Source organism: Protopterus annectens, chromosome 5.part0 (genome assembly GCF_019279795.1).
Source record: "Protopterus annectens isolate FY-2018-M chromosome 5.part0, PAN1.0, whole genome shotgun sequence".
Taxonomy (NCBI): Eukaryota; Metazoa; Chordata; order Ceratodontiformes; family Protopteridae; genus Protopterus; species Protopterus annectens.
In genome coordinates this window covers 10,556,892-10,583,788 of record NC_056735.1, presented here as the reverse complement: position 1 = coordinate 10,583,788, position 26,897 = coordinate 10,556,892, and the positions used below count along the sequence as shown (strand labels likewise).

Genomic DNA, 26,897 nt, shown 5'->3' with positions numbered 1-26,897 from the left:
AAGGGTTTAGTATATAGTGCTTTGGCTAAACATACATTTGACTTTGGGAGTCAGCACATATTTTTATTTCAAGTTCTACATGCTATGCACGATAATGGGAGATTAGGGCCAATTACTACTACTGAGAATATTGAGCTACAATGGATATTAAGACCTGGTGCACATAGAGAACTTGGTCTTAATGACTGTTCCCATTAAGCCTGTTTTAAGGCTAAGGAGGCTTAAATAGTTTGTATTTATTAGAATAATATAGTAGTTAGGAGAACTATGCTTTTAAGAGTATATAGTTGCTTTAAATTTTATTTCCTGTTTTAATTAGTTTTTTGGATGGAAATTTATATTTGATTACTGGTTAATGAATATTTTGATTGTGTATACAAGTAGTGATTTTGTCAGTTGGTTTTATGTCTGATGAAGTGGTGATTCACACCGCGAAAGCACTTACTTTCCACAATAAAGAATTTTATTCCAGTTATACAGCACTGTTCATCTTCTGTTCCTTTGGGATTTTTTGCATTTCTTGGATTGTGTTGCTTGCTGTTTTGTTTTTTTTTAGTTAAATCCTAAGAGAGCTAATATATAAATGAAGTACTGGCATTCCACCCCAAAAAATGATTAGAATGCACTAGATGTGCAGCGAGTACAAGGTCTGTTATTAATATGGCAGAAAAAATGTAAAAGATGTGCATTCAGTACGTAGAAAAAGCCATGGGTTTCTCAATATGATGAAACTAAACTAGTAAGCTATTCAAGTAAGGAAATAGACAAAATACCACCAAGCTGAGGACTCACTTTAAAGGTGATTTCAGCCAGACAACGAGTACACTTTATGTAGAACCGAAAGATGGGAAGTCCAAGGTAAACTTCATTCTGAACAGTCTCTTTGCGGGCATTAAATTTCTTCCCTTTGTAGATATACTCCCCACAGGTCTTGCATCTGAAAAATACAGAGAATAAGCAAAGGCAGTTACAGAAGGACCAAATGGGAAAATATGCTGCTAAACAAGAAAAAAAAAAGAATCCACTAGAAGTGAAGCTTCATAACTGTCAGCCTAACACAGATGGCACATATTGTGATGGCATAAAAAAACTACTTTACTCACAAGTAGTTACTGAAGACAAAGGTAAATTGTACTTGTTTTATAACTAAATGCACTTCCCCATATCACAACTACCTAACTGTTCCTGTGCTCCAACAGCTATCCCAAAATACTTTTCCCAGCTCCATGCCCAGCCCAGGAAATTAGTGATCCCAGAATAGGCCAGAGGAAGGTGGAATACCAGGCCACCATCCATTGATCAGAACTACTGGAAGACTTTCACTAGGGTTTCTCAGCAGCAAAACTGCATTATATAATGTTGCTTTGTCTGTTTCCCTCAGCTGTGTGCACATTACTGTACCCGCAGCTTGCTACAAGCAAGCGCCCCAGTGAGTCAGCCTGTATGCTGACAATGGGCAATTTCTCATCCTGGCTTTTGATGAGAAAGTCCAGAATTCCTTGTCTTTGAATAAGACTCCACCCCCCTCCCAAAGGATGAAAGACTAGAGAGTAAGCTGCTTAATTCCACACTCCCTGACAATTGTTGGTACCAAGACTGTAAGTAAACCCATGCTGCTAGTAGAGATGGGGAAATTGCAGTTTATTTTTTCATTCCTGTTATCAAGACAGCCTCTGGTATATGTCTGTGCCAGCCTGAACTCACACCTACATACTCTGCAAATCAACCCCATTCATGGAAACATCTTACTTTTGTCCTCAACCCTCTCAGTGAAACAATGCTTAAATCAAGAATGCCACTCGCAAAACTCTCCCTTGTTGCATTTGGGCAGGTCTTCGGAGAGATTTTACCCACCTGGACTTTCCCAGTTTCTTTAAAATACACAAAAGCTTCTGTAATGGTTCTCCTCCTTCCTTTTCATAAGGCTACACATTACATGGTCTTTAATTTCTCTCTCTCTTTTCATGTAGCTTCGAGTGCAAACCTTGCAACATTTTGGTGGCCCTTTTCTCAACAGCCTCATCCTATCTTTGTTCTTGCAGAGATGTGACATCAAAACCTAAAAAAAGCAGAGTTCTGAACACAATTTCAAAAAATTATAGACAAGGTGAATAATTAGGCTTTATTAATGATGCAGTTTCCCATGCCCTAAGCATTCCAGAATCTTTCTAGACTTTCTTATTGTCAACCTGATTTTCTATCTGTAACTAACAAGTAATAAAACACACTCCATAATCCCTTTCATAGTTTAGCTGAAAGCACTTCAAAACTTAGTATGTACTCTGTTACAGAACTGTTCTTGTCAACATAAGAAGCCATATATTAAGCAATTCTAGAAGATCTATCATTTGTTAAATGATTTTCACACCACACTGTGAAATCCAGTCTATTGTTGATCTTTTTTTAAGCATATCAGTTCCTAAAATGTAAGGAGTACACCCAAAACAATTTCAACTAAATTCCAGCTGCTTTCAAACACTTACAAACATCACATCCTCATCCCTAACCTACCACTTAGTGTACGTGTGTGTGTGTGCGCGCGCGCAGATCTACATCTATCACATATACATATGGGTGAAGGACACTGGATCGAATGAACAGTTAAACAGATACCCAGAAAACCGACATAATGTTAAAACAACAAACACTGACATGCTCTGTGCATGCTCCAGGAATTACCCCCAGAGTGGATTAAACCAAATACTGACCCCCACACCCCCTGCTAATTATATATACTAACTACTCCAAGATCACATAATCACTAGGGAAAGGGTAAATTCCCCTACCCAAGGATTATCAATCTCGCACAACTGTTGATCAACTGCTTGTGGTGACCAAACAGATGTCAAGATACCTGTTCATTTGATCTAGTGTCTGCAACCTATATACACAGACACACATACACATTTCAGTTTGGCAAATGAGATGCTCCAACTTGACATAGCTCATTTCAGCAAAGAACTGGGCAGGAAATTTCCACAATTAGAAAAGTACAGTTGTGTACACTTACCATAAATGTAGATGTTTGAGTGTATTCACTGTTGCAGTCATTACATTTGGGTTATCTGCTTGCAGCAGCCCTCAGTCTGCCTGATTAACAAAGTCTTGGGTCCTGCGTCGGTTGCTGTCCCTTCTTCCATGACGTCAGGTCATCAGGGGTATAAAACATGCAGCCGATGCCATTACATCAGTTTTTCTTGCCCCAGATGTCAGGTGCCCTCCTAATGGGAAGCAATTAAATCTATAATTACAAGGATATACTTCCAACAAAACAGCAAATACACCAAAAAGCTTTTTGAGCATAGTAAGGGAGAGTAGAGGTATAGCCAAAAGAAGAAAGGGGGCTGGAGGGAGGGTAACCAGGACTGCAACAGTGAATACACTCAAACAGCTACATTTATGGTTAGTGTACACAACTGTACTATGTTTTTTGTGTTTCACTGTTGCAGTCATTACATTTGGGTAGATTCCCAAAGCTAAGGTTGGGAGGAGGAATTTAAACAGAATTAGGATTATAAGACCCTGCAAGACTGCAGTGGCAAAGCCAGCTCTGGATTTAGAGAGAATTGGCAAATTATAATGCTTGGTGAATGTACAGAATTCCAGGTGGCAGCTCCTAGGATGTCCCTGGTAGGAACGCCCCTGAGAAAGGCTGTGGAGGTAGATGCAGCCCTGGTTGAATGGGGTCTGATGCCCTGTGGGATAGGTTTTCCATGGTGCTTATAGCAGAAATGAATGCAGTGGCCTATCCATTTTGAAATGGTTTGCTTTGAAATAGTTTTTCCCTCTGTCCTTGCAGCAAATGCCACCAGCAGTTGTTCAGATTTTCTTTGAGGTTTAGTCCTGTCCAAGTAAAATCTAAGTTGTCTGTGCACATCTAAGGAGTGCAGTATCCGTTCCCTTTTGTTTTGTGGGTTAGGAAAGAAGGTAGGCAAATGAATGGACTGATTAAGAGCCACACTGGATACCATCTTGGGCATGAAGGAGGGATTGGTTCTGAGGGACACCCTGTCCGCATGAAAGATGATGAAAGGCTCCACTGACATAAGGGCCTATAATTCAAATACCCTTCTTGCAGAACTGATTGTTAAAAGGAAAGCTGTTTTCCAGGAAAGGAATTTTAAATCTGCAGTAGCAGCTGGCTCGAGAGGAGGAAGAGTGAGTTTCTCCAAGACAAAGTTAAGGTCCCAGGCTGGAGATGGAGCTCTCCTGGGTGGCCTTAAATTTTTGGCCCCTCTGAGGAAATGCTTGAGCAGTGGGAGAGAGAAGAGGGGAGGCTCTGTGCTGTAATGAGCTGAAATGGCTGAGGCATGAATGTTGATGGAGGAAAATGACAAGCCGTTATGAAGCATCTCAGTGAAGTATTTTGGAATCTGAAGTAAATTGGGCACTGCTGCGCTGATCCCTTGAGACTGATTCCAGGCACAAAATCCTTTCCATTTTGCAGCATACGATTTTCTAGTACTAGGCCTCCTTGCCTCTAAAATGATATCCATCACTGATTTACTGAGGGATGGTAAAGGAGAGATTAGGTAATTAGCCAGGCTGCTAGGTTCAGGGTTTGCAGCTGAGGGTGCAGAATCTAATTGTCCTGCTGAGACAACAGGGAAGGTGTCTGAGGCAGGTGCCATGGGGCCAAGCATGACACACTGCGCAAGAAGGGGTACCAGTGTTGGCGTGGCCAGTCTGGTGCAATTAAAATCGTCCTTGGCTTGTCCTGTTTTATCTTTAGTAGTACTTTGGAAAGCAGAGGAGGAAAGGCATAAACTGATAGGTTTTTCCAGCTGAAGGATAGAGCACCCACTTTCCAAGCTAGCTTGTGGGGAATCCTTGTGCAAAATTTGTCCAATTGATGGTTCTGGGGGGAGGCAAACTGGTCTATATCTGGGCTCCCCCACTTGCTTGTCAACATGTTGAAAATTCTTGGTTCCAGTTTCCACTCGTGTGGGTCCATGAGGTTTCTGTTTAGTCCATCTGCCAGTGTATTTAATTTTCCTGGCAGGAATTGAGCTTGTAGATTCACTTGGTACCTCAAGGCTGTGTTCCACAATGCCATGGCTAGTCTGCAAAGGGTGTAATAATGTGTACCCCCCCCCCGCTTGTTTATGTAACACATGACAGTGGTGTTGTCCGTCTTTACCATTAGTTGTCCTGGAAGAATGTGGTCCTTGAAGGCTGTCAGAGCATTCTGTACAGCTAACATTTCCTTTTGATTTATGTGCAGGTGCATTTGACTTGGGTTCCATTTGCCCTGAATGCACTTCCCTGTCAGGTGAGCCCCCCATGCATAGTCTGATGCATCTGTTGTTAAGGTTTGGGGGGCAGGGGGTAGTGTTAATGACAGTCCCCTGTTTTGGTGGCAGGCCTCTGCCCACCAAAGGAACTCTAGGCGTAGGCAAGGTATGATAGGAATCATTGCTTCTAGATCCTGTGAATGTTGACACCATTGGCTTTTGAGATACCATTGTAGTTTCCTCATATGCAGTCTTGCATATGTAATTAGAAGAATGCAGGAGGCCATTAACCCCAAGGCTTGCAGTATTTGCCTTGCAGATAGCTGGGTTTTTGTAGCCACTTGTTTGAAGTGGGCTGTCAAATGAATCCGTTTCTCTGGTGTGAGGAAAGCCGCATGGGAAGTTGTATTCAAGCTTGCTCCCAGGAATATAATTTGTTGACAGGGTACCAGGTGTGATTTCTTTTCATTTATGGTGTACCCCAGACAAGCCAGCACCCTTTGAACAAAGGCCAGATGATTCAAAAGTATGTCCTGGCTTTCTGCCTGAATTAGACAATCGTCCAGGTATGGGTATATTTGAATATTTCTTTGCCTGCAAAATGCAATGACTGGAGCTAGGCACTTTGTGAATACCCTGGGTGCAGTAGATAAGCCAAAGAGCAGTGCAGAGAACTGATAGTGCATGTAGCCTGCTTTGAAGCATAGGTATCTTCTGCAAGACTCCCTGATAGGGATGTGCAGGTATGCTTCTTTTAAGTCTAGTGTTGCCAGCCATGCATCTTTGCCTAGCATAGAAAGCAGCTGGTGAAGAGTCAGTATTTTGAATTTTGGAATCACCAAAAAGGTGTTTAGAGTAAAAACGTCCAGGGTAGGACGCCATGTATTGCCTTTTCTGGGTACCAGGAAAAGTCTTGAATATAAACCTTGTCCCTTTTCCTCTTCTGGTACCAACTGAATAGCCCCCATGCTTAAGAGAGAGAGAGAACTTGATTTTGGGCCTCTGGCCACTGATTTGGGGGTGGATCTGGCCACTCGTTTGATGTTGGTAACATGTGGAAGTGAAATCTGTATCCTTGGGACACTATATTTAAAACCCATTTGTCCTGGGTAATGAGTTCCCAGTTTTTGCCCTGCAGACCAATCTTTTCGCCTAAACGAGCATTCAGTTGGGAAGTGCCTGGAAGTTTTAAAAGCAAGTCATTGAGACAGTTTTCCATAGGGGGAGTCTTACTCCTCCCAGATTTGTGAGCATAAATCCCCCACTGCTTAGTCTTGTGTGTCCCCTGGGACTGAAATCTGGGGTTTCTGCTGTCTCTGGGTCCGGCTTGAGAAGACCTGGAAGGGGCTGGAAAGGACCAATTCTTAGAGGGCCAATGCCTACTAAATCTAGGAGGCTGAACTTGCAAGAAATATTTAACAGTTTGCATAGATTTAGCTTTATCTTCCATCTTTTTAAGAGCTTCCTCAGCTTTGTTGCCAAACAGGCAGTCCTGATTTAAGGGAGCATCCAACAGTTTAGCTTTAATATGATCAGGCAAAGATTGCTCCTTAAGCCAAGCATGCCTTCTGAGCACAGACCTAGTAACAGCAGCCTTGCAAGAGGCCTCTAATGAATCAAATCCACATTGCAAAGTATGTTTACCAACTTGTTCAGCAGAATGCATTAAATCCTGTAATTCTTTATTTTCAGCATAGTCAGGAATCAACATCATTTACTGTTTAAGCAACCCAGTAACATGTTGTTGATACTTTAACATATGAAACTAGCAGTTTAAAGCCCTAATGGCCAAAGTTGCAGAAGTGTAAACCTTCTTACCCCATTTATCCACCACCCTGGAGTCTCTATCAGAAGGGGTAGGATTTTTAGCAGTAGAAGCCTTAATGCCCTTGGGTCCCTGTGAAATAGTCTCTGGATCCGCAATAGCATTTTTAAAAAGAAACTTATGTGAATCAAGACCCCTGTAATATCTGTTAGGTTTTCTGGGAGCAGGAGGCAAAGAATCAGGGTCCAAACTAGATTCCAAAAAGGCATCATCAACAATGTCTAGTACAGGAGGTATAGCTAAAGGCATATGCTGAGGCAGGAGTAAGAAATCCCTACGCCTCTTTTCTGAATCAGAAAAATCCTGGCTTTCCCAGTGGAAATGCTCCCTTAGAGTATTGTAAGGTTTCACAAAAAGAAAAATCCTCTGGAGGGGAAGCAGGGGGAATACAGTCCTCTGCATCAGAATCCTCATAAGTGGATAAGGTCAAATCCAGATCATCAGAAGAATCAGAAAAATCAGAATCCTGGTCAGAAGATTCATAAACAACTTCAGCCCTAGGTTTCTTAGAAGGGGGAGGTTGGCTTCCCCTGATTAAAGTTATAAGATCTTCAGCCATTCTTATCATTTGTTTTTTAGGCATAGAGCCCTGAGCATGCGGCCTGGGCGTCGGTTTCTTAGGCATGGTTCGAGATTTAGGCCTAAATGAAGAAGGAGGCGTCGGTTTAATATGCAAGTCTGTAGTCCTGAATACACCCTCAGAAGCCGGTTTCTACACAGCGGCTCCGGAACCATCCAAGGTAGAGACATCCACAGGTTCCACAGATGAAGCATCTCACGGCATACCGGACCCTGAATGGGTCTCAGTAGAGGCCTGCAAATCAGAAATAGCGGGTATCAGGGGCTGCGAAAACACCTCACGGAGTACCGGTGAACTGGTGACTGGCTTAGGAGAAGTGTCGGTGGCAGCTTTGGACCTAGGCGGCCTGTCTCTGTCTTTATCTTTGCATTTTATTTCGGAATCCTGGTAGTCGGATGGCTAACCGACGACATTTCTGGATAATTAAACCGAGAACCGAAATATTTAGAGGTGAAAATATACAGACGACAGATAGTACGCTGATTAAATAAAGCACAAAACCAACAGCACGGTACGTTGTGGTCAGGGCCCAGGCAAGGAATACAGTACGAATTAAAATCTTTGTAAGGTATTTGCTTTCCACAAGTAATGCAATTATTAACTTTTACTGACATTGGTAAGGAGCAAGAAAAAGTTTCCCGAATGGGGTACTTAGCTTTTTTGAAGACTTCGGTTCTAAAACTCGAAAATGAAAATTTCAGGAGACGGCCGACCGGCACTTGCAAATTGCTTCTGCATCAGGCACCGCACGGCAAGAAAAACTGATGTAATGGCGTTGGCTGCATGTTTTATACCCCTGACGACCTGATGTCATGGAATAGGGACAGCATCCGACGCAGGACCCAAGACTTTGTTAATCAGGCCGACTGAGGGCTGCTGCAAGCAGATAACCCAAATGTAATGACTGCAACAGTGAAACACGAAGAACATCTCAGTATAATGATAAACAATATAAATACAAACTAATTCAACAGGCAACTGAAAATAACAGAACTACTGCAAGATCATCAAATGAAAAATACATTAAATTAAGACTACAGGTGACTTGGATTAAAATACAATCAACAACTAAAAAAGGAGTAGAAATTTATACATTCTGTTCAGATACAACGAAATTAAGTACAAAAAAAGGCAGACGGGAATAACAGCTTAACCAGCAGACAGAAATTAAAAGCAAGACAGAGAAACAAGGGAAGGAGGAAACAGATAAGGGACTATAATGGTAAACAAGACAACAGGAATAACAATTAATACCAAAGCTACATATGTAGGGCCAGTAAGGGAAAAGGTTTCTGAGGAAGTGTAGTTCTGAAAGAATATTTAATTGGAATTTGTTGAGCATATGGGGAGAGGTTGTGATTTTGATACTGCTGCTGAGAACATGGATTCACAACAATGATTTTGTAAAGTGGGAGTTTTGGAAACTAGAAAATCTCCAGGGAAGACACAACAAGGTGGTCTGTACATCACAATACGTGTGTCCAGAGCAGGACATTTCCCCTAGTGGTAAAAAGCAGTCTTGCATGTATCATTCTAAAAAAGTTCTCTTAGTTCTAACCATTGTAATGATCCAAAAGATAAGGTGATAAGCTTTAAAGGTATATCCCAAGGAAATGTAACTATTCCCTTATAGCAATATACAAGAAAAGAGTTTAGTGGAGTGAAGACTTGCAAAGCCGAGAGAAGTCTTAAGTGTTTACAATTTTTTTTCCAGTTTGTGTAACTCTTGTGTAACCCCTTACGAATTTTTGGTGGGTCCATGAGAAGTATGGGTAATGATGCCTTTTGAAAATAAAAATGCAACATAGTTCAAATCTGGTCCTAGTTAATGGAAAAAGGGATGGTAAGATAAGAGTCAACCTAAAGTATGCTTTTTTTTGTGCTGTGGAGACTAGACACATTGGTCACATTTGGTTCAAGATTGTAATAAAAAGGTATGGAATTTAGGCATTCTGCAAAGAATTGTAAGTTACTGTGTAGAAAGTGCAAGCTGAAGTGGGAAGTTGGCATAATGGTTAAGGTGTTTACCTTACAAACACAATGTACAGGGTTTGATTCTCATATGAGGCAATTAGCAAGGCTTAAAATGGCCCATAATGGCAGTTAGCCTAGTACTAACCTATGAATGAGATGACAGCCATATATGGCTTGTAATTTCCTACTTTTATGAAAGGATGGACGGTGAAAGGGGGGATATTTTCAGCATTGTAAGGTGGTAAAGGGAAAGAGACTCAGAGAAACTGAATCAGACAAAAAATGGTAAAATCCACAGAGAGAGAGAGAAAACAAAAAAGAAAACTGAAAATAGGTCCTACTATGAATGCAAACCAAAGGAAAACGTTAATACTAACATTGTGTCAGTGAACGTAGAAAGTATAAAAATTACATAAGAAGAATGGTTGCTTTGGAATGCTGTAAGGTGGTGGATGCTGGCGTAATGTGTTTGTTGGACACAAGATGTATGCAAATGCAAAAAACAGACAGACTTGAGTTATTGTGGGGGGTAGTTTGGACAAAAGGGCAGGATGCATGTTCTAGTACAGCGGTATTGAGTAAAAAATAAAGATATTAATATTTTAGATTTAATGGATGGGGTAATGAAGGACTATTAGTATGAAATCTAAGAGTTACAAACATACAAGTAACAACAATTACAATATGTGTGTGTGTATATATACATATATATATATATGGGTTCATATCAGATAAACGACACGTCGTTCCATCGACAGCCGGCAGATGGACTTCAATTAACCGACACGTCAAAACAACGAAAACCAACATAAACGAAACTCACTCAACCGACAAGTCTAAACTACATACTAGCACTAAACAACACATACCCGCAAGTACAATCACAACCACAAAAACACATACACAACTACATACATACTCGCGCTGCTACCTACGATATACACCTCATACACTCCACACCACAACAACAATAATTAAAAAACAAAACGGATCCCCACTCCAAACACCACACACACAACACAAGCAAACCAAACTCCTACCAAAGCAACACTAAACCTGACATGCACACCTATCGACAACCCTGACCCAAACCCTAACCCTAAGGTCCGTCACTCTCGCACACTCACCTAACCCGAGCCCTAACCCTAACTCACTTAACCCACCCCTAACCCACAAGATATCACTACTACACACTTACCCGACCCGAGCCTAACCCTAACTCACTTAACCCACCCCATCCCCACAGACCGTGTACATCGCACACTTACCTTACTCGCACCCTAACGTCCGTCACTACTGCATACATACACATCCCTTACACATTTCGCTTACCTCCGCGTCGGTGTCGGTTGACTGACTTTCGTTGATTTTGGTTTTCGTTCCTTTGACGTTCGGTTAACTCACGTTCGTTGGTTTCAGGTTTCGTTCCTTTCACGTTTCGGTTACTTGAAGTCCATCTGCCGGCTGTCGATGGAACGACGTGTCGTTTAACTCATAGGAACCCATATATATATATATATATATAAATGTATGTATACACGAATGTGAGAATCTGAAAAATACTGCACAAGGAGATGAAGTATGCAATTGTTACTATGAGTAATAAAGTGACAGGTAAACTGTAGCTTGATGAAGGAGAAGGGGGAAAATAACGCAAGATGCGATAGTTTTAGAGGAGTAATAAGGAATGGGAAATTGGTTTTAAGGAAAGATAGAAAGGTTGGACACGTCCATGGAAGCTTAAAAACAGACTATTTTATTTTCAAAGATATGAAGGAAGTGTAGGGAGGTATGAGGCTAGCACAGTTTTCTTATCAAAATGAAGAGATAAAGTGTGAGGGGGTTAAAAAGACTGAAAGGTGAGAGATTAATTTTTTGTTCTCTTTTTGTCTCAAAAAGCTGACCATCAGCAGACCCTGATACCTTTCCTTGATCTCCTGGTTTGCCTATCCTCCTGGTCACCCCTCAGGCTTACTCTGATATGGGGCAGGGCTGGCAAGGAGGGCAACGCATCCCAGGTCCCCATCATACTGCTCCAGGAGGTTTTTTTTTTTTTTAACTTTACACTTGCCTCTGCATACTACCCAGTGATGCCCAGTGGGCAGAATCTATAATGGGCAGACCATGCCAATTCCACAAGAAGTTGACACTGCAAGTCAACATGTCCACCCCAACGGAAGCACTTCACAATTGTTTCTTTGGCCTCTGTGTGCTGTGTGATGAAATACACTAAACAAGAAGAAAGGTACAGCCAAGAGAAGTCAGGCAGCTGGAGGGAGGGTAACCAGGACTGCAATAGTGAATACACTCGAACATCTACATTTATGGTAAGTGTACACACCTGTACTATGTTCTTCATGTTTCACTGTTGCAGTCATTACATTTGGGCAGATTCCCAAAGCTAAGTCAGGGAGGAGGAAGTTAGAGAGCATTAGGACCAGCTATTAAGCCCTGCAAGACTGCAGTGGCAAAACCAGCTCTGGATTTAGAAAGCAAAGGCAAGTGATCATGCTTGGTGCAGGTATGTACAGAGTTCCAGGTACAGCTTCTAGGATGTCCCTGGCAGGGACACCTCTGAGAAAGGCTGTAGAGGTAGATGCAGCCCTGGTGGAATGTGATCTTATCCCCTGTGGATTTTATTTGGACAGGACTAAGCCACTCAGTAAAACTGAACAGCTGCTAGTTGCCTTTGCTGCAGGGGCAGAGGGGAGGTACATTTCAAAGCAAACCATTTCTAAGTAGATAGGCCATTGCATTCTTTTCTGCTTTTCTGAGTGGCTTAGTCCTGTCCAAATAAAATCTTAGTTGTCTGTGCACGTCCAAAGAGTGCAGTATTCGTTCTCCTTTGTTCTGTGGATTAGGAAAAAAGGTTGGCAAATGAATGGACTGATAAAGGGCCACACTGGATACCACCTTGGGCATAAAGGAAGGATTGGTCCTAAGGGACACCCTGTCAGCATGGAAGATGATGAAAGGCTCCACTGTCATGAGGGCCTGAAGTTCAGACACTCTTCTTACTAAAGTGATGGCTAGAAGGAAAGCAGTTTTCCAAGAAAGGAATTTCAACTCTGCAGTTGCAGCTGGTTCAAAAGGAGGTAGAGTGAGTTTTTCCAATACAAAGTTAAGGTCCAAGGCTGGAGTAGGGGCTCTCCTGGGTGGTCTTAAATTTTTTTCCCCTCCGAGGAACTGTTTCAGCAGGGGCTGAGAGAAGAGGGGTGGCTCAGTATTACAATGTGCTGAAATGGCTGAGGCATGAATTTTAATTGAAGAGAAGGAAAGGCCCTTGTGGAGCATCTCTGTTAAGTATTGAAGAATATGCAGTAAGCTGGGCACTGCTGTGCCCATCCCTTGAGTTGGGCTCCAGGCACAGTATCTTTTCCACTTTTCAGCATAGGATTTTCTAGTACTAGGCCTCCTGGCCTACAGAATGACATCTAGCACCTGCTTACTGAGTGATGCTATTGGAGATCTGAGGGAATTATCCAGGCTGCAAGATTCAGGGTTTGAAGCTGGGGGTGCAGAATCTTGCCCTCCTGCTGGGACAGCAGGGAAGGGGTCTGAGGCAGGTGCCATGGATCCAGCAGTGACATACTGCGCAACAGTGGGTACCAGTGTTGGCATGGCCAGTCTGGTGCAATCAGTATTGTCCTTGGTCTGTCTTGTTTGATCTTTAGCAGAACTTTTGGCAGGAGAGGCAGAGGGGGGAAAAGCATAAACTGAGAGGCTTTCCCAGGTGAAGGACAGGGCATCCACTTTCCAAGCTTGGCTGTAGGAAATCCTTGTGCAGAATTTGTCCAATTGGTAGTTCAGAGGGGAGGCAAACGGGTCTATCTCTGGGCTCCCCATTTGTTTCTCAAAATGTTGACTATCTTTGGTTCCAGTTTCCACTTGTGTGGGTCCATGAGATTTCTGCTTAGGTTGTCTGCCAGTGAATTTAGCTTGCCTGGCAGGAATTGATCTTGTAAGTGCACTTGGTAGCTCAAGGCTATATTCCACAGAGCCATGGCTAGTCTGCAGAGTGGATATGAGTGGGTTCCCCCCTGCTTGTTTATGTACCACATAACAGTGGTGTTGTCTCTGTCTTTACCAATAATTGTCCTGGAAGAATGTGGTCCTTGAAGGCGGTCAGTGAATTCTGTACAGCTAACATTTCTTTTTGACTGATATGCAGGTGCATCTGACTCAGATTCCATTTGCCCTGAATGCACTGCCCTGCCAAGTGAGCCCCCCATGCATAGTCTGATGCATCTGTTGTTAGGGTTTGGGCGGCAGTTGGTAGAATGAATGGCAATCCCTTGTTGTGGTTGCAGACCTTTGCCCACTAAAGGAACTCTGTCTTTATACAAGGAATTATAGGAATTATGGATTCCAGATCATGTGAATGTTGACACCATGGGCTTTTTAGATAGTATTGTAGTTTCCTCATATGCAGTCTTGCATATGAAATTCGTAGAATGCAAGAGGCCATGAACCCTAGGGCTTGTAGGATTTTCCTTGCAGATAGCTGGGTCTTTGTGGCCAGTAGTTTGAAGTAGGCTGTCAAATAAACTTGTTTCTCTGGTGTGAGGTAAGCCATCTGGAAAGTTGTGTTCAAGCTTGCTCCCAGGAATACAATTTGTTGACAGGGTACTAGATGAGATTTATTTTCGTTTATGGTGTACCCCAGTGAGGTTAGAAATTTCATTACAAATGCCAGATGATTTAGTAGCATGTCCTGGCTTTCTGCCTGAATTAGACAATCGTCCAGGTATGGATATATGTGAATATTTCTTTGCCTGCAAAATGCAATGACTGGAGCTAGGCACTTTGTGAATATCCTGAGTGCTGTAGATAAGCCAAAGGGAAGTGCAGAGAACTGATAGTGCATGTAGCCTGCTGTGAAGTGTAGGCATTTCCTGCAAGATTCCCTTATTGGAATGTGCAGGTAAGCTTCCTTTAAATCTAAGGTTGCCAACTACGTATCTTTGCCTAGCATAGGAAGGAGTTGATGAAGTGTTAGCATTTTGAATTTTGGGATTACCAAAAAGGTGTTTAGAATAGAGAGGTCCAAGTTAGGACGCCAGGAGCTGTCTTTTCTGGGTACCAGGAAAAGTCTTGAGTAAAAACCCTGTCCCCTTTCTTCTGCTGGGACAGGTTGAATAGCCTGATACTTAGAAGAGAAAGAACCTGCTGTTGAGCCTCTGCCCACTGATTTGGGGGTAGGTCTGGCCAACCGTTTGGGGATGGTAAGGTGTGGAAGAGGAATCTGTATCCTTGGGAATCTATATTTAAAACCCATTTGTCCTAGGTAATGAGTTCCCAGTTTTTTGCATGCAGTAGAGCAGGACTGGGAAGGTTTAAGGTTAAGTCATTGTGACACTTTTCCATAGGGGGGTGTCTTACTAGTTCCAGCTTTGGAAGCGGAAGCCCCCCACTGCTTAGGCCTGTGAGTACCTTGAGACTGTAGTCTTGGTGGTCTGCTGTTCCTGGGTTTAGACTGAGAAGGCCTGGAAGAGACAGGAAAGGACCAGTTCTTAGAAGGCCAATGCCTACTGAATCTGGGAAGCTGTACTTGCAGAAAATCTTTAACAGTTTGCATAGATTTAGCTTTTTCCTCCGTCTTTTTAAGGACTTCTTCTGCCTTGTTGCCAAACAGGCGATTTTGGTTTAAGGGCGCATCCAGTAATTTAGCTTTAACATGATCTTGCAAATTTTGCTCCTTAAGCCAAGCATGCCTTCTAAGAACTGACCCAGTGACAGCAGCCCTGCCAGATGCTTCTAAAGAGTCAAAACCACACTGCAAAGTATGTTTACCAACTTGTTCTGCAGAATGCATTAAATCCTGTAATTCTTTATTTTCAGCACAGTCAGGAATCAACACCATTTTCTGTTTAAGTAGTCCCACAATATGTTGCTGATAGTTTAACATATGAAATTGGCAGTTCAAGGCCCTAACGGCCAACATAGTAGAAATGTATACCTTCTTACCCCATCTGTCCAAGGCCCTGGAATCTCTATCAGAGGGGCATTTGGCAGTAGTAGCCTTAATGCCTTTTGTTCCCTGGGAAATGGTCTCTGGGTCCGCAGAAGGATTCTTGAAAAGGAACTTGTGAGAGTCAGGTACTCTGTAATACCTGTCAGGCTTCCTGGGAGCTGGGGGTAAAGTGTCTGGGGCCAGTCTAGATTCCAAGAAGGCATCATCTACAATGTCCAGGACAGGAGGAATAGCTAAAGGCCTGTGTTGAGGTAGGAGTAAGAATTCCCTAAGCCTCTTTTTGAAGTCAGAATAATCCTGGCTTTCCCAACGGAAATGCTCCCTAAGAGTGTGCAAGGTTTCACCAAAAGAAAAATCTTCTGGGGGTGAAGCAGAGGGAATGGAGTCCTCTGCATCAGAATCCTCATAGGTAGATAAGGGCAAATCCTGGTAATCAGAAGAAACAGAAATTTCAGAATCCTGATCAGAAGAATCAGAAGGAAAATCAATTATAGGTCTCTTAGAGGGAGAAGGCTGGCTTCCTCTAATTAAAGTAATGAGGTGTTCAGCCAATCTTATCATTTGTCTTTTAGGCATATGGGCCTGACCATGCGGTTTGGACGTCGGTTTTCTAGGCATGGGTTGAGTTTTAGACCTTGAAGAAGAAGATGGCGTCAGTTTGAAATGCAAGTCCGTAGGCCTGAATACACTCTCAGAAGCCGGTGCCTGCACAGCGGCTCCGGACCCATCCAAGGTAGAGACATCCGCAGGTTCCATAATCAAAGAAGCATCTCACGGCATACCGGACTCCGAATGGGTCTCAATAGAGACCTGCGAATCTGAAGTAGCGGGTATCAGGGGCTACGAAAGTGCCTCACTGAGTACCAGCAAACTGGTGACTAGCTTAACGGAAGCGTTGTCGGCAGCTTTGCACCTATGCGGTCTGTCTCTGTCTTTATCTTTACATTTTTTCAGAATGTCGATAGTCGGATGGCTTACCGAAGCCATTTCTGGATAATTAAACCGAGTACCGAAATAGTTTGCTGCAAAAATGGACCAACGACGAATAGTTCGAGGACTGAATAAGACACAAAACCGACAGCGAGGGACGTCATGTTCTGGGCCTAAGCAAGGAATGCAGTATGAATGAAAATCTTTACAACGTATTTGCTTTCCACAGGTAATACAAATGTTAACTTTTACTGACATCGGTTTAGAGCAAGAAAAAGGATCCCCAACAGGGTACTTAGCTTTCTGAAGACTTCAGTTCTGAAACTCGAAAACAAAAATTTCAGGAGTCGGCCAATCGGCACTTGCGAACTGCTTCTGCTTCAGGCACCACGCGGCAAGAAAGACTGATCTAATGGCATCAGCTGCATGCTTTATACCCCGGACTACCTGACGTCATGGAAGATGAGACAACATCTGATGCAGGACCCAAGACTTTGATATTCAGGTCGGCTGAGGGCTACCTGCAGGCTGATAACTCAAATGTAATGACTGCAACAGTGAAACACGAAAAACCATCTGTGTCACAGCCAGAGCTGTATCGTATACGCCATGGCACCGGTGATAGGAGGGACATTAATGAATGAAAGCGTGAGGAAGGAGAACAATATGTTATGGAGAGATCACCAGTCAATCAGGCTAGTTTATAAGTGTTTGCCAAACTGGTGGTGGAGAGTAATTTATTAAGAAAAATATTGGAAGGTATATATGCAGATAGAAAGGGAAAAATTGGAAAAGAATAACACAAAATAAAGAGACAATGTGAAAAACCATAAGGAAGTTAGAAGTATGGAAAGTTAAATGAGCTTAAGGACTTGCTGATAGAGCTGCTTTCTGTTTTACTTGCTCTGTTTTGTTTTCTGATTTAAGAAATCTGCTTGGCCTGGTGATTTTGTTGTATGTGATAATTCCACACAAATTATCTAAACTGCACATTTCTCATGTTTTTTCATTGATTAAATTGTTTCTTGACTGCACTTTTTAAAATGTATTTTAACTAACTGCTGCATTATTTCTGCTTTTACTGTTTGTGAATGCATCATTTTCTGAACTTAATTTCAACTGTACTTAGCCTAGACAGCATAATCTAGAATCAGATCTGCTGAATCTAGCCTGCTACTGGTACACTTGAGCACAAAACCAGCCATCTTACATTAAGAAGGGCTCCCCTGCACCCTTGTGGCAGAAGAATGCAGATCTAGCCATGTCAGAGCTGGGGATTGCTGGAGGAAAGTTCATTGTGTGGTTTCCTATTGCTAGATTAGCTTAAAAGTGTTTACCTTCGACTGTATTTAAGTCTTAGGTTTGCTCGCAATTAACTGGAGCTACTCTATATGTTTAGCATCTTTTGCAAGAGGTCCAGAGTGTTTCTGCTGAAATCCAAGACTAAAAACAAGAACATAAGCATACCTTGCGATTCTATTGCATTCTTTTAACTGTATTTTAACTAACTGCTGCATTATTTCTGTTTTTTACTGTCTGTGACTGCATCATTTTCTGCACTTAAATTTCAGCTGTACCGTTAGCCTAGACAGCAAGGTCTGGAATCAGGTCTGCTGAATCTAGCTTGTCATTGGTACACTTGAGCAGTAAACCAGCCATCTTACATTAAGAAGGGCTCCCCTGCACTCTTGTGGCAGAAGAGTCTAGATCCAGCCTTGTCCGAGCTGGGGATTGCTGAAGGAAGGTTCACTGTGTGCTTTCCTACTGGTAGATTAGCTTAAAAGTATTTATTTTCACCTGTATTTAAGCCTTACATTTGAGTGTTGCTTCGCACTGCGCAGCAGGGGTTAGTGGTGCCCTGTATAGATGCAAACACCTTGAAACACAAATATTTCCCTAGACATCTGTCAGTGGAGCACTCCCAAACTCCTTGCTGCACTACTGAAAACTCAGCTGCGCACTGAGCAGCGTTAACACACTTATCATCCCTAGCCTTCAACAAAACAAGCCCCTTTGTTAGTCCTAGTGCAAAAAAAGTCTAACTAGCCCGCTCTCTTCCCTACTAATGCATACGGTAAAAACCTGCTGTAATGGACTGGCAGTTTCCCATCATTTCTCCCGTCAGCCGATTGACACGGGCATCCTAAGGCAGTGCAGTAATTGCCTCACGTATACTGACAACTACTTACTCCTAAAACAAGCAAATACCCTATGTGACAGATATAATTACACTATGAAACAGGAGCCAGTTCTCTTATCTAACGACATTGTAGACATCAAACGGGTTGTCAGCACACACTCTTCACCTCTCACACAAAATAATGTCACAACACATAAACCCACATAAGCAGAGGTAGTCACCAGAAGCCTTCCGTAGATCAATGTGTGTGTATATACCTTTAAGAAGCTATCCAAGGGCTTGCACAAGTATATAAATACCAAGCATGTGCAAGCTAGACTGCCATTTTGTAGCAGGCAGTTGAGATGTAAGCATGTATGTATGTAAGGTCTGTCTGTTAACTAGTTTGTTCGAATTTAATGATGCTGCTATCCATCCTGATGTGTTTCTACGTATTAAAGCATCTAAACAAAAACCCCAGCCTTCTTGTTATCTGTGTTAGAGATGAATGAATGATATGGTGTGAGAAGCGGTATGTCTAAAGGACAAGGAATCAGAAACCGGCATGAAGTTAGAAGCGGTTTGGGTAAAATGACTAGAGACACTTGCTTAGAGCTGGTGCAGTATACACAAGCCGATTGTCCCTAAAATGCGTAAACTTCGCAAAACAGGTCAGAAACAAATTTCAGGTATTAAAACTTGCTCAGCACTATTTCTTTTCACATAATATGACATGAGGCATACAGAATGTCCTAAATAATTTTGACATAAACATATATGTATGATATTGATAAAAATATTCGACTTACTACGGAAAATGTTTGAAATAAAACGAGTAAAATAAAGGGAAATGACTGCATTTTCATATTAAGCAAAGATATCCAAGTTATCAGAAGTGTATAAAGTGTTTGCATGTTTGTGCAGTGTTACAGTAAAGCTATTTTGCAAAGTACAGCCATTACAGGGTATATTTCACTAAGTACAGTACTTTAAAGAGTTTACTATGCATTTGAATGTTGTTACAAGCTCACAAAACTGTCTGTTCGTACATAATTACAAGGGCCATATTTTCAGTGTGTTTGTGTATATTTTGTGGGCATGGCAGATGGATTTCAAAAGCCCAGTGCACTTGTGTTTGACAGTAATATTGCTGAGAACTGGAGAGTGTTTGAGCAAGAGTACAACATTTTCATACAGGCTGCATTTTCTGATAAAGATGTTTGTACAAAGGCATTTATTCTACTTAATTTAGCTGGGTCAGAAGCTATAGAAAGGGAGCGCTCATTGGTGTATGCATCTGCTATCTATACTGGAGAAGAGGAAAAAACATCATGTAGTTGTATCGGCTGAATCAACGGAGGACCCAGAGTGCTTACAACGTAAACTTAAGAGAAATGTGTAACCCCCAGACACGTTACAATGGAAAGACACTTATTTTATACAAGGAATCAAAAGTCTGGTGAAACTTTTGCAGCATATATAACTGACCTGAGAAATAAGGCTAAAAACATGCAGATTTGATGACTTGATAAAAGACAGACGTGTGTGGTACAAAAGATGAAGCTGTGAGAAAGAGTTTTACTTCGTGACAGTGATTTAACTTTGAATAAGGCCACTGACATTTGTCAGATATACAAGTTTACAGAAAAGCACACAAATATGCTTACAAATCAGAACAGCTCTAAAAGGCACAGTGACAGAGCTCATGTTGATATAGCCGGCCTTAGGCATAGACCAACTAGGCGGCCGCCTAGGGCGCCGCTCTCATGGGGCACTTCTCCAGTATTTATTTGGTGGAGGTAGACCAGGATGGGGGCACTAGGTGCTGTGGGGGGGCACCATGGAGCTCTTTTGCCTAGGGCACCAACTGACCTAAGGCCTCTCCTGCATGTTGACAGTATGCAACACATTATTAAAACAAATAGGCCCAAGCACAAGGTAGCAAGTGCAACCCCTGCAGCACTCACTGTTAAACCCCAGAGCTTTCTAGCAAATTCCAGAGTTTGCACAGTCTCAGTGAAGCATAACAGTGAGTAAGCAAATTCAAAGCATGGGCCCCAACCTAGTTTCATTATCAACTGTCGTAATTGTGGTGGAAGTCATGAATCTAAAAGGGAGAAATGTTTAGCTTCTGGTCAACACTGCCACAAATGTAATAAATGGAATCACTTCAAAACAGTTTGTAAATCAGAAGGCCCACATTCTTTTATTAAAAGGAAACATTTTAAGAAACGAGTTGATCAATTAGAGAGCTACAATTCTACTCTTTATATTGATGGTGTGTCAGTGCTTTGTGAAATGGTAAATGCAGTAGATTTAAGAGCAAAGAATGAAATATTTTGTACTATTTGGCTAAATAGCAAACCCATAGAGCTCAAAGTTGGTATAGGTTCCAAGTGTAATGTTATGTCAGCAGAAACATTTGCCAGTGTGTGTAAAGGTGAAAGGCTTGATTTGGCAAGCTGTGTGAAGCTTGTTGCTTATGGAGTTGAAGAAATTCAAGCCAAAGGCTCAGTAGTGCTTTCAAGTTATTCTGTTGAAAGAAGCTACAACTTGTTATTTTATGTGGTCAATAGGCACGTCCAGTCTATTAGGGCTCAGAGACACCTTGAAAATGGGACTACTTTCATTTAATAAGGAAGTCCATCATGTTAGCTTAAAAGACAACTACTCTAATTTTGCCCAGTACATTTTTTCTACCTATGCTGAGCTGTTTGAAAACAAACTAGGCAAGCCTCCAGTTGTGTAGTCCATAAAGTTAGACCCAGAGGTCAGTCCGGTTATCAGGCCAGCACGTAAGGCTTCAATACCCATGCAGGACAGAGTCAAAGCCGAGCTAGATAAAATGGTGCGACAAGGTGTGATTTGTCCAGTTGAAACTCCAACTGAATGGGTATGTTCCATTGTGGTTGCTCACAAGATAAGCTCGGATGACATCAGAATCTGTATTGACTCATGAGATTTGAATAAAGCATTAAAAAGACCTCATTATCCAATGCACACAGTCGAAGAAGTAGCAGCCTTGATGCCACATGCCACTATTTTTTTCTGTCTTAGATGCAAAAAGTTCATTTAAATCATCTTTGCTCACTACATTCAATACTCCGTTTGGCAGGTACAGTTTTTTTGATAATGCCATTTGGGATAAATTCTGCACGTGAAGTCTTTCAATGTGCAATGGACTAAATTGGGTATCCTTTTATCACAGTAGATGACATAATGGTAGGAGGTCGTGATGAAGCAGAACATGACAGAAACCACAGAAAAGTTCTGGAAAGGGCACATCAAGTGAATCTTAAGCTCAATGCACAGAAATGCAAATTCAGGCTACAAGAGATTACTTATGTTGGTCATTTATTTACTAGTACAGGCTTGTGACCAGACCCTTCTAAACAATCAGCCATTCTCGAGATGCCAGCTCCGGACAATGCTCAAGTCCTGAAAGGTTTTCTTGGCATGGTCAACTACCTAGGCAAATTCATTCCAGACTTCAGCCAACTATCAGCACCACTCAGAGAGGTGACACACAAAGATGTATCTTGGTCTTGGTTAGAGCAACACCAAACAGCATTTGAAGCCCTGAAACAGAGAACTGCTAGTCCACCTACTCTCAGATACTATGACATTCACAAGCCAGTAACACTTGACTGTAATGCTTCGAAATTTGGTTTAGGTGCAGTCATTCTACAAGAGGATCAACCTGTTGCCTATGCATTGAAAACTCTTACCCAAACTGAGATGCAGTATGCTCAGACAGAGAAAGAGCTTTTGGCAATTGTGTTTGCATGTTCGAAGTTCCATGATTATGTTTATGGTAGACCTATCCAGATCGAAACAGACCACCAACCATTAGTCACTATTTATTTATTTATTTTATTTTATTTTACATTTGTTGACCGGGATAGTCCGTCTGGATTACATGTCCATTTTCAGCGGAGGCCCGGGGAGAAAAGCTCCACTGTGACAGTAATTAATACAAAAAGATAATACAAATGATTACATTCATACAAAAGTAATTATATTCTAATAATAAACATTAAAAGAGTAAAAATATTTATACAATAGTGAAAATACAAAAAATCAACACAGATTCCGGAGTGGATATTCTTCTATTAAGAACTAAACTTCTTTAGTATAGAAGAGATGAGAAACGGTAAAGCAGTAAAAAAGGTAGGGGCCCACGGGAAGATCTATGTAGAAGGAGAGAAGGATTAGTCAGGATTGGAGCATTGACAGAGCCAGTTTGTCCTTAAATGGAGATGTAGTTTTTTTTTGAAAGAATTAAGAGAGCTGTTACAGGTGAGACTAGGAGGGAGGGAGTTCCATATTTTTCCAATGGTATTGGTAAAGAGTGAGTCACCTCCTACATTATTGGCTTTGATTGTTTGAACTAGAAGTTTATTTGAGGAACGCAAACTTCTGAGGTTATTGTAGGGTATGATTAGGTTATTCAGAGCTGGCGTGTTCCGGCTGATTCAAGATTTTAAATGCTTCTATCAGTTGGGTCTGTTTTAGAAGGTTAGGGTATTCAATCCAATCTAGGTTGTTTAGATTAATACAGTGATGTGTTCTGTAGGGCATACCTGTGGCAAATCTGGCAATATGATTATAGCAGCGTTCTAGTTTATTTAGTTCAGATGTGTTGAGGTTAGTGAGTATGGGAGATGCATATAGGAGGGTAGAGAGAAGATGTGAGCGGGCCAGTGTCACTTTTGCTATAGGAGTTAGAAATGATTTGATCCGATAAAAGGATCCTAGTTTTTTGTTAACGGTTTTAATGGTCTGATTAATATGTATATCAAATTTGAGTTTGTTGTCTATGGAGACTCCTAGTAGTTTGGTATAGGGGTCAGGGGAGATGATAGTCCCATTTTTGGAGTAAATAGAAAAGGATAGCAGTGTGATCTTTGTGGGGTGAAATAGTAGTAACTTTGTTTTGTTTGGATTCAGGATCAGTTTACGCTCTAACAGCCAATTTTCTACTGATGTAAAGCAGGACTGGGTTTTGCTAGTAGGTTAACAGAGGATGTGTCAGAACAAATTAATGTGGAGTCGTCTGCATATTGAATGCAGGTGGCTTCAGGGATGGCTTTATACAGGTCATTTGTAAAGATAATAAAAGGAGAGGCCCCAGTATTGATCCTTGGGGTACCCTATGGTATTTGGTAAGAGTTTAGAGAGTTTTGATTGCCAAAGGACGGCTTGTTTCCTATCAGTGAGGTAGTCTATAAACCAGTCTAGAGCTTGTTTATCAAGATGTAGATTATCTAGTGTACGATAGAGGATTTGATGGTTCACCATATCAAAGGCCTTTGATAGGTCAAGGAACAGTGCTGAAGATATTTTTCTGTCATTTCTGTTGTGATTGATAGTATCTGTAAAAGAGAGAAGGGCAGTGGTCGTGCTGTGGTGGGGTCTAAAGCCATGTTGTGAGTTGGTTAGTAAATTGTTGTGGATAAGATAGTGAAGAAGTTGTTTGTGTATGCACTTCTCCATGACTTTGGCTAGTGGTGACAGTATGGCTATGGGCCTACAGTTTGATAGTTCGGTAGATAGGCCACCTTTGTGGAGGGGTATGACATGGGATATTTTCCATAAAGATGGTATTTTAGATTCTGTAATGGTTCTGTTAATAATTATCGAGATGGGGAAAGCAATGGCATCTGCTGCTATCTGTAGATATTCAGCCGGGAGTAAATCTGCAGAGAGTGTAGTTGGTTTTAGTTTCTTTAGTAAGGATCTTATAAAGGAGGTAGGGACAGGCTGAAATTTGAATGTAGGTGGAGAATGTTGGGAGTTGTTTGTGTTTATAGTATTGGTATTCAGTAGTTGGTTAGCTAGGGATTGTATAATATCAGTGAAGAAGTTGTTAAAGGAATTGGATACTTCTTCTGGGGTTTTGTCGCTTAGTTGTCCTGGGGTGGGTGTAGAGGATTTACCTGGGTGGAGAAGATTGTTCATTCCAGACCAAAATTTTTTCGGATTGTTATCTTAAGAAAGCCAATGCATTCAGTCCCAGACAGACTGCAACGCATGATGCTGAGATTGCAAAAGTACAACTTCAATCTTGTCTACAAGAAAGGCAAACTTTTTTATCTCGCTGATACAGTGTCCAGATTGCCCAGAAACACCACAGAACAGCACGAGAATGAGAACCTTGATTTTGAAGTCATGGAAGTGAGAATTTTTTTATCCATACATCTTGATGAGCTGAGAGATCACACAGCCACAGATCCAGTTTTACAAAGGTTCAACCACTTTATCAATCACAGATGGCTGTCAAAGCAATCTAGTTTACCTCAAGAAGTGCAACCTTATTTTCCATACAGAGGAGAGATTTTGGGTAACATTATGAAAGGTCCAAAAGTAATTGTTCCAAATTCCTTGCAACAAGAGTACATTACTATCTTGCATCATGGCCACCCAGGAACTCAATCTACCAAAAGGAGGGTGAGATAACTGGTATTTTGGCCATCTATGTCACAAGACATTGAGCGAGTACTTTCATCTTGTTCAGTGTGTAATAGTACTAAGCCACATCAACAGAAGGAACCACTTCAGCTTAACCAGATTCCGGAACTATCTTGGTCAACAGTAGCCACAGACATTTTCAAGTGGAATGGTCAACATTATTTGGTGTTGGTAGACACTTACTTCCAACTGGTTCGAAATTGACCTACTTCCTCCCAACGTAGCATCCAGTAATGTCATTACTAAGATGAAACATCATTTTGCAGTCCATGGTAGTCCACACGTTATTTCTGACAATGCCACGCAGTTAACTAGCAAACAGTTCAAAAGATTTGCTGAAGAATGGGACTTTACTCATGTCACAAGTAGTGCAAAGTACCCGCAGTCAAATGGTTTGGCAGAACTGCACGTTCTAGTCCAAAATGCAAAACAGTTACTAGAGAAGTCAAAACGAGATAAGAGTGATGTTTTCTTGAATCTCAGAAATATTCTTCATGATAAACATCTTGGTTCACCTGCTCAGAAGACTTCTGTTGAGAAAAACCAGAAAGTACAGTTGTGTACACTTACCATAAATGTAGATGTTCGAGTGTATTCACTGTTGCAGTCATCACATTTGGGTTATCCCTGCCAGGGTAGCCCTCGGCCGGCCCGAATACCAGAGGCTTAGTATTTCTGCGTCGGTTGCTGTCGCTTCAGGACTGATGTCAGGTTGTCAGTAGTATAAAGTAAAGAAGCCGACACCATTACATCAGTTTTTCTTGCCCTAACCTGTCAGGAGCCCCCAAGTAAGAGCCAGGTTCTGGTGGAAGAACCCCACCAGTAGAAAGTAAATACCAATAGGTCCCTTTGTAAGGAAACAGAAGAAGGGGGATGGAGGGAGGGAAACAAGGACTGCAACAGTGAATACACTCGAACATCTAGATTTATGGCAAGTGTACACAACTGTACTATGTTCTTCATGTTTTACTGTTGCAGTCATCACATTTGGGTTGATTCCCAAAGCTGAGGAAATGGGTGGAGGCAGTCAAAGAAACTAGTGGTTGGCTAGGATGCCCTGCAAGACTGCAGAGGCAAACCCTGCCCTGGATTTGGAGAAGAGAGGCAGGTGATAATGTTTGGTAAAAATGTGAACAGATGTCTAGGTGGCAGCCTCCAGGATGTCCCTGGTGGGGACTCCTCTGAGGAAAGCTGCAGAGGTGGAGGCTGCTCTGGTGGAGTGAGTCCTGACCCCCTTGGGGGGAGGCTTTCCATGTTGTTTGTAGTAGAAATGGATGCAGTGTGCTATCCGTTTGGAAATGGTTTGTTTGGAGATAGCTTTGCCTTCTGTCCCTGTAGCAAAGCTAACCAGCAATTGATCAGACTTTATGAAGGATTTATTCCTGTCTAGATAGAATTTGAGCTGTCTGTGCACATCTACAGAGTACAGAATCCTTTCCCGCTTGTTCTGGGGATTAAGAAAAGAGGTGGGTAAATTAATGGATTTGGTTGAGAGCCACACCGGACACCACCTTGAGCACGAAGGATGGGTTAGTTCTGAGGGTAGTCCCTGTCAGCATGGAAGATATTGAAGGGTTCCACAGCCATGAGCGGTTGCAACTCAGAGATTCTTCTGGCTGAAGTGATGCCAGAAGGAATGCTGTCCTCCAGGAGAGAAATTTTAACTCTGCAGAAGAAGCTGGTTCAAAAGGGGGCAGGGTGAGCTTTTCCAATACAAAGTTAAGATCTCAAGCTGGGGTTAGTGCCCTTCTGGGTGGCCTCAAGTTACTAGCCCCTCTTAGGAACTGTTT

At 41.9% G+C, this 26,897-nt stretch overlaps 1 protein-coding gene across 1 annotated transcript in view; it reads right to left on the bottom strand.

Moving 5' to 3' along the window:
* Positions 1-26,897, bottom strand: part of YJU2 (YJU2 splicing factor homolog) — a 484,871-nt gene that overhangs the window by 336,214 nt on the left and 121,760 nt on the right. Inside the window, exon 3 of the mRNA XM_044072064.1 lies at positions 793-937. Coding sequence (XP_043927999.1) covers positions 793-937 — 145 coding nt within the window. The remainder of the gene's footprint in view (positions 1-792; positions 938-26,897) is intronic.